Raw genomic sequence first — 13,155 nt, 5'->3', positions numbered from 1 at the left:
GGAGGCATCCACTGTGGAAGGAGTACGGGGTTCCAGAAGGTCTAGATCCCCGCTACCTACCCTGGAATCCTGTGTGAGTCATTTTCTCTTTCTTGGCCTTTGATGGAGAGATAATACCAACTACTGCATGTGGTCGTTGAGAAGAGCAAATGAAATAATGACAGTGAGGGCGTTTATAAAAAGCGAAACTAAAAGCACTATACAAACACAAAATGTTATCACATTACCAATAATGAACATAAGCATTTTGCAGTGGGGATGGGGTTGGCTGGCGGCTAGAATATACATACAGCCCCTGGGCAAAAAAGCATGACTCAACTTCCACTTATACTGAATCTTAAAATTTTAGAAATGGAAGGAATCTTAGTGTTCACCCAAGAAGAGATTCAAGAATCAGAGAACTGAAGAGTCCATCAGTCCAATCTCCCAATCCACATGCCAATTAGGTTTTTTAAATTATTTTATTTATTTTTATTTATTTATTTAGAGATGGAGTCTCACTATGTCACCCAAGTTGGAGTCCAGTGGTGCAATCTCAGCTCACCGCAACCTCTGCCTCCCAGGTCCAAGCAATTCTCCTGCCTCAGCCTCCTGAATAGCTGGAATTACAGGCACATGCCACAATGCCTGGCTGATTTTTATATTGTTAGTAGGGACGGGGTTTCACTACGTTGCCCAGGCTGTTCTGAAACTTCCGGTCTCATACGATATGGCCATTTCAGGCTACCAAAGTTCTGAGACACCGCACCTGGCATCCATACACCAACTCCTTTACAAGCTCCCAGATGACATCCAGCCTTCGCTTGAAAAGAAAGTTAACTTTCACACTGAAATGACCTTTCAGTTCTACCCACTGCTTTGTTCTGAACGAAGTCCCTCTTTTTTGTGAAAGCCTATTAGATACTTGAAGGAAACTGTGGCCATAAACCACCTCCTTTTTAACTCCCTTATTTTGTAGCTAAAAGAACCAAAGACCAAAAAAATGTGTGCACACATGGATACATACACACAGACGCAGACACGGTCCCTTCCACTTCCCATTCATTCACCCTCCCTTGGACTTGATTATGGCTTCTGCAATCAAAGTCGCGCTCTTCCATGTTATGAAAATCGGAAATTAACACTGAGGTTTAGAGCTCATCCAGGCTGATGCTCTCACGCTGCGTGGCCTGCAACTTCTCCCTGAGCGGGGAGAAGGGATGAAGACATGCCTTGTGGACAGGCCCTTTTCCGTTTAGCCACATCTTTTCAAATATTAACTCGATCCCTTCAGGTCAACAAAAACGGCTTTCTTCACGTGTGGAAAATGTCAAAGTACTTCTTGTATGCTAATTCCCCACATGTATGCCAGGTCATTCTTCTCATTACCTAGGTACGTGCTGATAGAAAAAGCACTAAAATGCTTTCTCGTCAGAGTAAAATCTGCAAATACCTCCTTTTAGGGTACACATCATTATCCTGAAAGCCAGCTAAGGGTGCTGACATTCAGAAAAATCTTAGTAACTAGCCCCTCCATCACAAGCAGTTTTAAATTATGAACACCTGCTAAGTTCCTAGTACTGAGACCCGGATCTAAATGAAACCTTCAAGGTGCTTACGCTCTAATAGGTGGCGAGCACCACCCAAACAATAAGTATAGTCGACAGAACATGTACACGATGAGAAGAGGGATGGTGTTCCCACCAGGGATCCACAGTGGGGGCAAAGCTGGGCTGTTAAGTCTTACAAGATGAATGACGGTCACACATAGACAACAGGCTATAAAGCAAATTCCAGGCAGTGTGAGAAGAAACAGGCTGGTGTTAATCCTCCCTAACACCCACGATAGAGCAACGAGGTCAGTGTTCAGTCACAAGACAGCACAGCCTGGAGAAACCCACGTGGCAAACCGTGTCTCCCCAAATTTGCATCTACCCAGAACTTCAGAATGTGGCCTTATTTGGAAACAGGGTCTTTGTAGATGTTATGTTTAGTTAAGTAACGTCATTCTGGTAACCCTGTAAGAAAAGAGGTGGCCAGGCACAGTGGCTCATGCTTGAAATCCAGCACTTTGGGAAGCGGAGGTGGGCAGATCACTTGAGGTCAGAAGTTTGAGACCAGCCTTTCAACATGGTGAAAGCCCATCTCTACTAAAATACAAAAATTAGCTGGGTGTGGTGGCGTGCTCCTGTAATCCCAGCTTCTCAGGAGGCTGAGGCAGGAGAATTGCTTGAACCCAGGAGGCGGAGGTTGCAGTGAGCTGAGATCACACCAATGCACTCTAGCTTGGGTGACAGAGTGAGACTCCATCTCAGAAAAAAAAAAAAAGAGGACATATAGAGACCCACATGGTGAAGGTCATGTAATGATGGGGGCAGAAATTGGAGTGACACAGCTATAAACCAAGGGAACGCAGAGGATTGCCAGCAGCCACAAGAAAGTAGGACGAGGAAGGATGAATTCCTCTCCTGAGCCTTTGCAGGGAGCACGGCCCTGCTGACACCTAGATTTTGTACTTTCTGAGAAACAGAATTTTAAGCCACCCAGTTTGTGCCATACTGTTACTTCAACCTTAGGAAACGAATGTACTTAAACATAGGGAAGGAGGGAGGAGGCAGGTGAGGGGAAGACTGGGCTGACGTCAGCGGTAACTGAGGCTGCAGCTGAGTGCCAAGATGAGAGCTGGGGAGGAAGGAGGGTCAGTGGACAGGGACAGCCAAAGGAGGCCAGTAGTGAAGGCTGCCCAGGCACGAAGGCCACTCACTGCCTCCTTCTTAAGGTGTGCCTGTCTGGTGGCTGCATTTTAGGGCCCAAACCTCAGTCTTTGAGAAAACTCTAAAATGCAGAGCCCCCAGTGCAAGTTGATTCAGCTGTCTGTGAAAACCTCCAACCAGGATGCGAGAGCCGATACTCTGAGTTGTACCCACCTGCTACTTCCCAGCGGAGTCCGTGAGAGATAAATCTGCCTGGAGGTGTGGGCTTCACTGCTCCCCACACTTGGGATAAATGACTTCAGTGTGACAGTCAGGACCATTTGTGGCGATATTCATGTGAGTCCCGGAGAAGAGAACATAATTAGCCCCTGGACGCTGAACGCCACCGCCTTCACTGACAACCAGACACATGAGTGTTTATATTTCCTGGCCCTTCTGCCTTTTAATTAAAATGTTTGTCTCACAGCTGCATTGGGAGCTTAGCTTACACAAGTCCCATAGATAACAAGCAATGATCACCTTGCAACTTGAGAAGGACAAAGAGGGTAAAAACCGGAATTAGCTTGTGTTTACTGACAGGTCTGGGTTAAGCTGCACAACTAACACCCGGACTTGGTTGGATTTTCAGGGCAGAAGAGGAGGGCCACAGGTTTCTGCTTGAGGTCTTGACACACAGCAGATGCCCCATCCCGCAAGGGGGAACAGATCGGAGGCTGTGTGTGGCTGCTGAGGCCCATGGGAAGGCTCTTCCTCGGGCCACGAGGATTCACTCGTGCCCCAGGCCTGCTGGTGCCTCAGGTACACACAAGCTTCAGCAGCCGAATTCTTTGAATCAATATTTGAGGCTGGAAAGAGTGCCTGGCTTTTGCTTTGAAATTCAAGCTGTGGACAAGCCCTGGGGGGTATCCCCCGCTGAAAGAGCAAGCCTAGGGTATCTAAACCCAGAGCCCCAAGGAGGTGGGTCAGCAGGACTTGGGAATCACAGAATGACCTCCAAAGTGCAGTGTGGGAGACACCCAGAGCACTTCTCCCTGAGTCCCTAATAATACAAATAAAACTACACCCAGAGCATGCCCGGAGGACACCATTCTCTATCAACACTGGGAGGAGTTAGTGAGAACCAGAAGTAGCTAACAGCTCATGGAATGACCTGGTTTTTCCAGTCTCAGCAACGAAGCAATACAAGGTTGTCAACATGTGCACCCCTCCTGGGCTTAACACCATGATCCAGTGGCAGTTCTGAGTGCAGAGACACACTGCCGGTCTCCTCCTGAGCAGTTGAGCCAGGTATGGCTCAGTCTCCTCTGGCTGCCTTCCCCACAGCAGAGATGCTGGCTGACATCCCCCACTGGGGCACTTAGGAGACACACTTCCCTCCAAGTGAGAGGCTTGGCTCTGCCAGAGTCTGCCTGGGGAGCATGCAGCCCTGCTTGTAGGCCACGGCACAGACCTTGCCACGCTGCCTCTTCCTTGCACGGTCCAACCTGCACTGCACCTCCCCTGCCTGGGATGGGAACTCTGCTCTCTCTGTGTCTTAAATTACAGTGATGAATCACATCAAGATAAATAGCAGAGGCATGGGGATCAAAGAAAGTGGCCTGCTTGGGGTGCTCTAAGAAGCAGATTTAGATATAGATTCGAAACACCTCCACCCCACCCAGGATGCTGATTGCCTTGCCTTCCTCGTGAGTAAGCAGGAAGAAGCGCACCATGAAAAGTCTTGTGTCTGAGGCTCCCGGCCTGCCCAAGTGGATCCTGGCTCCCCAAAACTCAGGCCGGAGCAGAGCTGCATGGTGGCTTTGCAGCCGGGGAAAGGAGGCTGCAGGCTGTTCGCCCTCCTGAACGCTAGCACTCCTCCACTTTCACGCTGTGTCAAGTCACACCCAGCCACTCATGGTGAGTGTGGAGAACGTGGGGCTGGCCTGCAGCATGAATCCTCCAGAAAAACCAACAGCACAGCATTCAGGGAGTGTCACCCATCTCCCAGGGGCTAGGGGCCCTCAGGAGACCATCAAAACCAGCTTCACCTTCCCCAGCTCCTTCCCCCATGAGTCCTCTGGGCCTCGGCACGAGGCTGTGGGCAGACGCCGTGCGAGGGAAACCATCCCAGCTGTAGCCACTGGCAGCAGGCAGCTGAACAAACACGGCTTCAGTGTGCAGCACCTTACACTCTCATTAAAGCCACTTTCAACCGGCACCACAGCACCAAACCACAAACGGCAGCTCCACTCCTGCCTTCAAAATTCTCCCACAGTAAAGCATGGCCTGAGCAAGACCCTCCACACTCTGGGTTTTAGCCCTTACGTGTTCTTGGCCTTTGCTTTGCTATGGAGTGGGGCTGAGGACTGGCAAAATATTAAAAAGTAGTTACAGGAGTACAAAAACACACATTTCTAAAAATGAGATGGTATATGAACCCACGATCGTAGCAACATGAGCCAAAACCTCTGATGGTCATTTAAGAATTTTCCCAACGTTGCAGCCACGGCTCTGGGCTCTCGGAGACCATTGGTGCTCCTTGTGAACACGGGATGGAGGGTGTGGTCCAGCATGAGAGCCATGCCTACCAGCAATGTCATCACTGGCTTGGACATTACTTGAAGCTGAAGATTTCAAAAGGAGCTAGAAATATCCTGGAATTACTGGAGTAACTTTAACCTCCCGAGAAGACTCTACCTTCATCACTTCAAACTAGAAACCAAAGCGTAATCCAGAGAAGCGAGGCCTCGTGCAAGCTGGGAGGATGCATGCATAAGCTGGGGAGAGGGCAAGATGAGCTCGGCTTCAACAGCTCAGAAGTCTACAGTGTATGTAATATTCCTGGCTCAGCTCAGGCTGCTGTATCAAAATGCTATAGACTAGGTAGCTTAAACAACAGAAGCTTCTTTTCTCATAGTTCTGGGGGCTAGGGGTCCAAGATCAAGGCTCCCGCCAATCCGGTTCCTGTTGAGGGCTGGCTCTCTTCTAGGCTTTCAGATGGCTACCTTCTTCCTGTGGCCTCACACAGCCTTTTCTGAGGGTGCGTGCAGAGAGGGAGCAAGCTCTCTGGTGTCTGTTCTCATAAGGACGCCAGTCCTGTGGGATCGCAGTGCCGCACTGTGACTACATTTAACCTCAGTTACTGCCTTTGAAGTTCCATCTCCACATACACCATGCTGGAGGTTAAGGCTTCCCATATGAATTTGGGGGAAGTACAAACATTCAGTCTATAACACTTTTTAAATATAATCACAATCAATAATGTGACAATCATAAACTTCTACCGCTTGAAAAGCAATCCAAGGATCATTTCTTCTAAAGCACAGGTGGTTCTGTGATTGATTAGTTACCACATCTTTGATTAAAAGGTCTGAATTAGTCCATTTTTATGCTGCTGATAAAGGCATACCCAAGACTGGGTAATTTACACAGAAAAAGAGGTTTAATGGACTCACAGTTCCACATGGCTGGGGAGGCTTCACAATCACAGCAGAAGGCCAAAGGCAGCGGGAGAGAGAATGAGAGCCAAGCGAAAGGGGAAACCCTTATAAAACCATCAGATCTTGAGACTTATTCACCACCACAAGAACAATATGGGGGAAACTGCCCCCCGATTCAATTATCCCCCACTGAGTCCCTCCCACGACATGTGGGGATTTGGGGAGCTACAATTCAAGATGAGATTCAGGCAGGACACTGCCAAACCATATCAAGGTCCATGGTCAGTGTCGATTTATAAGCTACTCTTTCTCAGTCTCAATGAATGAAACATTTTTGACCCCAAAACTTTTGACCCCGAAGCTTAAAAACCCAAACAGTTAAAACCTGCTGGCTGAATTAGGCACAATGGAGCTTCAGCAATACAAATATCCTACAGAATGGGGTCACTGTGGAAACTTTCCCAGAGTGCTGAGTCTTATCTGCTTTTGTGGTTTCTAAGTCTCTCTCCTTGTTGATGACTACCAGCTATCATTTTTCATTGATTTTCATAAGCCTCCTTAAAGCAACTCTTTTTTCCCCTCAAAATATGTTACTTCTGGACTTTTTAAGGTGTAGAAATCAATAATTAAATTTGTTGGAACTATATGCAAAATAAGAATAAACAGACTGAGAACGAGAGCCTAAGGTGGTTGTGGGGATCTGCTACGTTGAACTCGACATCCTAGTAGTCTCTGTCTTGTGTCGTCTTCTCTCCTTAAATGTGGGATAGGGCTGTGGCTTGCTTTCACCAAGAGAATGCAGTAGAAATAATACTGGGCCAATTCCAGGCCCTGGCCTTAAAAGGCCTGGGAGCTTCTGCTTTTGTGCTCCTGGGATCCCTGAGCTGCAATTTAAGGAATCTAGCAACCCTAATAAGGAATTGACAAGGAGAGGCCACTAGAAGGAGGGGAGAACACACAGAAAAAGAAAGTCAGCCTTGGCTCACTCGCCATGTGAGTATAATCACCCGGGATCAGCTGAACAACCTCCTGGCTGAGCCCAATCCGTGCTGCAGAACTGTGAGAAATACCAGATTGGTTGTTTTAAGCTACTAAGTGGTGGGGGAGTTGTTACACAACAACAGATAAAAGATGTTTTCTTTGAGACATGTGAAGTACAGGAGGTTAAAAGGGTCTGACCAAAGAAAGGCTCAAACCTACTGCTATGACTTTCAGGACCAGAATCTGTCAACTGAGGGAATAAACTAACCAGTGGAGCTAAGGAATGAGCCTCAGAGTGCAAGCCATCTTGACAGTCCTCCACATTCTCTCTGTTCCAGCCCTAAGCTCTGTGTTAAATGAAATACGATAATGTATGCAAAAACAGCTAGTCCACAGGCTGGCACGTGGGAAACACTCAAAAAGTGCTTCCAGGTTTGTACCTATGCTCCTAAAGCAGTGATGTGAACATGAACCTATCTCTTCAGGGGTAGTAATAGTGAAATGGGTGAGATCATTCTGGAACCAGAGAGCCTAGGCTCAAATCCTGGATCCCACCATTACAAAGTGTGGGTCCTTGGACTTACTCAACTCTCCCGTGCCTCAGTCTGCTCATCTGAAAAGGAGGCTACCAGAACCTACCACCTCACATGACCGTTGTGAAAACTGGGTTGCATGTTAAAAGACTAGAAGGTACCTGGCACCCAGTAAAGACTACGTAATTGTTTATTGTTAAGGTTTTATTTGTCTCCGTCGTTCTACGATTTCACATTCAACCAGTCACTTACACTTGTGTCTGTGTCCGAGTATTCACAGTATTTCCCTTTAGAGATTTCAAAACTGAGAAATTGTTAAGATAATTGAATGCCATTTTTTAGTCTCTATTTATTTTGTTTCTATTCTTCCAGGTTTCTCCTCAAATAAAGGAATATCAAAAGAAATTAGTCTCTGGTAAAATCTCGGAAAAGTTAGCAACTCATTGTGAGAATGGGGCCAACAAAAGTGACAAGAAAGATGTGTATGGAAAATCACAAAGCGACCATGTGAGACCGCAGGACGCTGCAGAGAGTGTGGTGGGGTAAGGGGTGTGATGCACAGGAAGGTGCTGTTCCCCTGTGACTTTGAGCCGTCCCGTACTCTAGGGCTTGGGGACCTCAACTGTAAAAGGGGACACCTTGACGCCACCTGCTCTGACCTCTGACAGGGCAGCAAGGGTGGTAAATGAGTCCAAACCTATGAAAAGCTTTCTGTAACTCCTAGGGCACTGGGCGGAGGTTAGGAAGCATCTCCGTCTATTTACAGTATCTTACTTTCTGCAACAACTTTTTATATTTTTGAAAGTTTTCAAATAAGCCCCAAACCTCATTCCTTCCCACAAGCAGGGCCACCAGCAAGTGCCTTTGATGAACTAACGAGAAACCTATTTTCTTTAAGAAACTAAAGAGTAGGCATTCTTTTGACAACTCTCAAAAATAGTTCAGTCAATTCGATAAAATCATCTTTGAAAACATAAAAAAGAACTCACCATCGCTTGGCACCTAAGCCCGATAGGTTGCTGCCACGCTGAAGGCTTTACATAAAGGGAGAGCCGACAGCCTGTGATTCTGCTGGGTCTGATGGAGACCTGCTATTCTGATCTCTGAAGCTCGCTTTGTCTGTTCCCGCTCCCTCTTCCCTCCTGCCTGTTTCTACACTTTACAAAGGGCCTTAGAAGTTGTATTTCTGGCCCAGTAACTCTTCCAGCCACTGCTGGGTTCAGACCAGATTTAGCCCAAGGATCGGTGGGTGACCAGGCCCACACAATGCCAGGAGGAAAGGTGCCAAGCCTGCTCCAGCTCTGGCAGACTGGCTGTCACTTGGGCATCTGGCCCTGCCTGAGGGCTCCATTTGTCAATAAAGACGTCGCTCCTTCCCCAGCCATTCTTTCCACTCCCTAACCCAGGGTCTCCATGAGAGGGACAAAGCGGGCCTTATTAAAGGCAGGGAGAGGAGGAAAACCAATGGCCTTAAAGAGAAGCTGAAGGGATGATGCTGGGGACCCCCTCAGAAAGCTCTCCCCAGGCCTGCCGGGCACTTGCCACCTTCCAGGTCTCCCCGGGGAGCTGCGGTGACTGACTTGAGTTTTTGAAAGCCTGGACACTTGTTGGACATGGTGAGAACAGACTGAGAGGTTTGTAGCAAGCCTGGGAGCCAGACAGCACAGTCTGGCTTCTCCCATCCAGTTCTGCCCTGACCAGCAGAGCTGTGTGGTGCGAGGCTGCTGCTAATTCAGTTTCCTGAGCACGCCACATGCTGTTTGGTTTGTCCCCTCTCCACCCCACTCAGATGCAGTGTGCAGCTCAACCAGTCTTACAGGGAGGAGCTGTGGGAGCCCATGGGGGCAAGTCAGGCCCACCACCCTGGATGACTTGCGGTAAGAAGATGCCCTGCCCTTTCCCACCTACGCAGGTGGAATTCACACCAACTAAGGCTGAGGACCACAAAACAAAACCACCACAGACCTCACTCCTGGCCAGTGTCTTGGCTACTTACATATACAGAGTCCCAAATATCACTCATCTCCGCTGTGACCACTGCTGGATTTTTCTCTACCACTTTAACCGCAGCAAAACCTGTTCTGAGACAGACTGTCTCCTCCTCGGCTTTATTGCTGCCACAATCTGAAATTCCCTGTCCTCCTGTGTTCCTATCCCCTATACCCCCAGGCCTGTTTCTGCACCTGTCCACCACAGAGCCGTGCATTGGTCTCTGTCCAAGTGACTGTGAGCGCCACAGGTGCTGAGACAGAGTTCTGAAGGCAGCCAGCCTGGTGTGTTTAACACAAATCTGCTGGTCATTCCCCAACACCAAACATGGGAAAGAAATCCTTCTGAGATGAACATGCAGCAAAGCAGTGACCTGCTTGTCTTCAGAGCCCTACAGGCATCTGTGAAGGACTCAAAACACCAGACTTTTGATGCACAGACACGTGACGTGGACACCCGTTTCCACCAAGGATCGGTTAGGGCAGCAGTAAACTCGAACACTAATCATCCCATCCTCGTGGCACAAGCCAAACCAGAGGAATGAAAGGTTGTACATGCCAACATGAAGACGGTTTGGCAGTGTGGCCTCACTCCAAACACAGGCCAAGCCACCTCCCTGCAGCCCAGTCAAATCTATGACAAAGCCGATTGTTCTGATACCCACTAAGGCGTGCCCTTGTTGATCTTGGCTGCTCTGCCAGCTACACTATCACAGCAGTAATAGCTACAATGAACTAAGTGCCAACTCTGTGCCAAGCAGGCTAAACACATAAGCATATACTGCCTAGGGAGGCAGAGAGACTGGGAGAGGGCAAAGGCTTTGAAGTCAGATATCCCAAGCTCTGCATTCACCCAGAGAGCCTCTCAGTACCAACTGTGTGCCATGCTCCATGCCAGGCACTGAGGATGTCATGAGGTATAAGAGCAGCCCCTGGCCTCAGGGAGTTCACAGTCTGTGGAAGAAAACAAATGGAAAAATAGGCCACTAACGTACAAAGTGAGAGATGCCATTATGAGGGCGTTTACTCACCCTGGCCTCATCTGAGTGAGTCCTGAATGAGGCCAGCCACGTTTTTGTGCAAATTACTTAAATCCTCTAAACCCCAGTTTCTTCATCTGTGACACAGGGATTAATAATACCTAGGTCACAGGGTTCTATGAAGACTAAATACACAACCTATATAACGTACGTACCTTGAAGCAAATAAAATGATGGTAATCACTCTTACTTAACCATAAAATAATAAGATTTTATGCGGAGATTTAACGTATGACAACCCAACTGATTTCTAACTTTTTCTCGGGCATACAATTTTCAAAACGCTCAAGGCTTACACATTGGAGTCTCTAACCTGCACTTGATTCTTCACTGGAGGGTCCCTAGGATGACCATTTAATTCTGCGCAAACCAGGCCTCTGAGAGCAGGAAAAAAGGAACAATTAATGATTTCACTGGGACGACATGGCAAACCAGATACCACATTCTTGACAAAAGGGAGCCGCTGGTCACTTTATCCATTGCCCATAGGCCAATTTTGGCATCAAAGCAGGCAGCCATCACTATGTGTCTCCTTTCTCCGTCATTTCTGGGAGCTGCCAGCAACTCTGAGAACAGGCCCAGCAAAACCTCAACCCGGGTGAGAGCCAGCAACCGCCCTGCGCCATCCAGAAGTCCAGAAGCTCAGTGAACATGGAGACCCTCCCTACCCTTGCATCTCCTCTTCCCAAACCAGAAAAGAGTCCTACCCTGGTCCTCGCACTTGGCATCTGTCACCACCCCTCATGGGATACAGAGCAGCTGTTTCCCAGCAAGGCGGCAGCCGTCCTTTCTTCCCCCCGGGTGTTGCCTCTTACCTCAGGTGTCCCAGGCTGTAGAAGCGGGACTCGCCGTCGGTGGAGCGGACTACCTGCAGCGTGAACATGGGCTGCAGCTGCCTGAGCTCCAGCAGGACGATGGCCAGGTAATGGATGAAGAGGAGGGCATCCACGAGGGAGACTGCATATTGCACAATGCCCTGGTAATTCCGGTCCCGAGAGTCCAAAATGCGGACCCCGTAAAAAAGCCAATAGGAAACCACGAAGAGAAAGATAAGGACCAGCAAAAGGGCACGGAACACAAACACCCGTGGCATGTCAGCTCTCCGCTTGCGGAAGAAAAGCGCCCAGGTCCCTATAAGCAGAATGAGGAGTTTGAATGCCACGGAGATAAAGAGCCCCTCACAAATTGTGCCACAAGGCTCCAGCTCATCCCTCCACAGGATCGGAGGTAACAGGATGAAGGCGATAGGGGTGAGGAAGACCAGAAGTCCAAGAACGGAGGCGACGGTGAGGCCCAGGTAGCGTTTGCAATCCAGCCCCACGCTGTCCTCCATGTCCTTGCTGATCCTGGCAATGTCCTCTTGGGATATGCTGTGCTCCGAGGTGCCTGTGATGGCCGTGGTGGTCTCTCCCCAGTTGTCATCCTGGTGGGGAGAAGACACTGAGGGTGACACAAAGCAAGTCATTTGTAAAAGCTTCAAAGAGCAGTGAACATCGACCCAGCCCTATTCACAAAGGCTTCCAGAAAAATGAAAGCTTAACTCTTTAAATATTAGAACTTTTTAACTCAAACAATTTTCATTGAAATGTTCAAAATGTATGAGGTATTCACCTTTTCACACAGAGAAAACATAATGTGAACAGTCTGTTTGGGTGATTCATTGACATAACATTGATTATCATCCCCTATGCTGAAAAGCCTTGAGAGGCTCTGTGGGCCTGGAGCTGTTTGCCCTGCAATGCACAATCCAGGTGTTAGACTAATCTTGTGAGAGCTCATCTATAGAGATAAACCACCTGCATTTTCTTTCCAATTCACACTGGGTTAGAAAGGCTTACTAAGTCCAGCTTCCAGAGGTGGGAGTAGTACCGCACCCTCCAGCAGCCCAGAAGAGCGAAGGGCATAGCAAGGGAACTCACACCACTACACAGAACCAAACTTACCTACAGCCAGGACCCACGTTTTAAATCTCCTATGATGTTCACAAGGCCCACCTAACAGGTATCGGTGTCAAGCACCCTTTAATAATATTTCTCATGCACCAATGTAAGCAAATCCAAGAATCCATTTGTGGCCAGATTGGCTTAAAAGTTCTTTCTAAAACATGTTTTCATGATGAACTAAACATCAAGGGCACAGAAATAACCAGGATTATTATGATGTATCTTTTACTTTCCAGCTTCCTCTCTTTTTAAACTTCTAGGCAGTTGCTAGTTAGAGCAATTAGTCTATTCATTTAGCAAGATCCAGGTGATGGAATTTCAAAGGATTTTGGTGTTTAAAAACAACTGGCAATAATAATGGAGCAACAAGAGACACAGGGGCCAAAGAGGTTTTGCCTCAGAGACCCATATGTATCCTTTCACCTGGAAAAAACAGTCAGATGCAGTGATAAAGTAGGTGAAATTAGGACACCAACTCAGAAAAAGCTAGTCCAGGGCCTGGCGCGGTGGCTCACGCCTGTAATCCCAGCACTTTGGGAGGCCAAGGCGGGTGGATCA

At 48.1% G+C, this 13,155-nt stretch overlaps 1 protein-coding gene across 3 annotated transcripts in view; it reads right to left on the bottom strand.

The window, feature by feature from the left end:
* VANGL1 (VANGL planar cell polarity protein 1) overlaps nucleotides 1-13,155 on the bottom strand; it is a 53,034-nt gene that overhangs the window by 18,837 nt on the left and 21,042 nt on the right. For all 3 annotated transcript variants that reach the window (XM_035252557.3, XM_002751272.7, XM_035252558.3), the window contains one exon: nucleotides 11,470-12,077. In XM_035252557.3, coding sequence (XP_035108448.1) covers nucleotides 11,470-12,077 — 608 coding nt within the window. The remainder of the gene's footprint in view (nucleotides 1-11,469; nucleotides 12,078-13,155) is intronic.

Source organism: Callithrix jacchus, chromosome 7 (genome assembly GCF_049354715.1).
Source record: "Callithrix jacchus isolate 240 chromosome 7, calJac240_pri, whole genome shotgun sequence".
Lineage (NCBI taxonomy): Eukaryota > Metazoa > Chordata > Mammalia > Primates > Cebidae > Callithrix > Callithrix jacchus.
The sequence above is the reverse complement of the archived record's forward strand: the minus strand, read 5'-3'. Positions and strand labels throughout refer to the sequence as shown.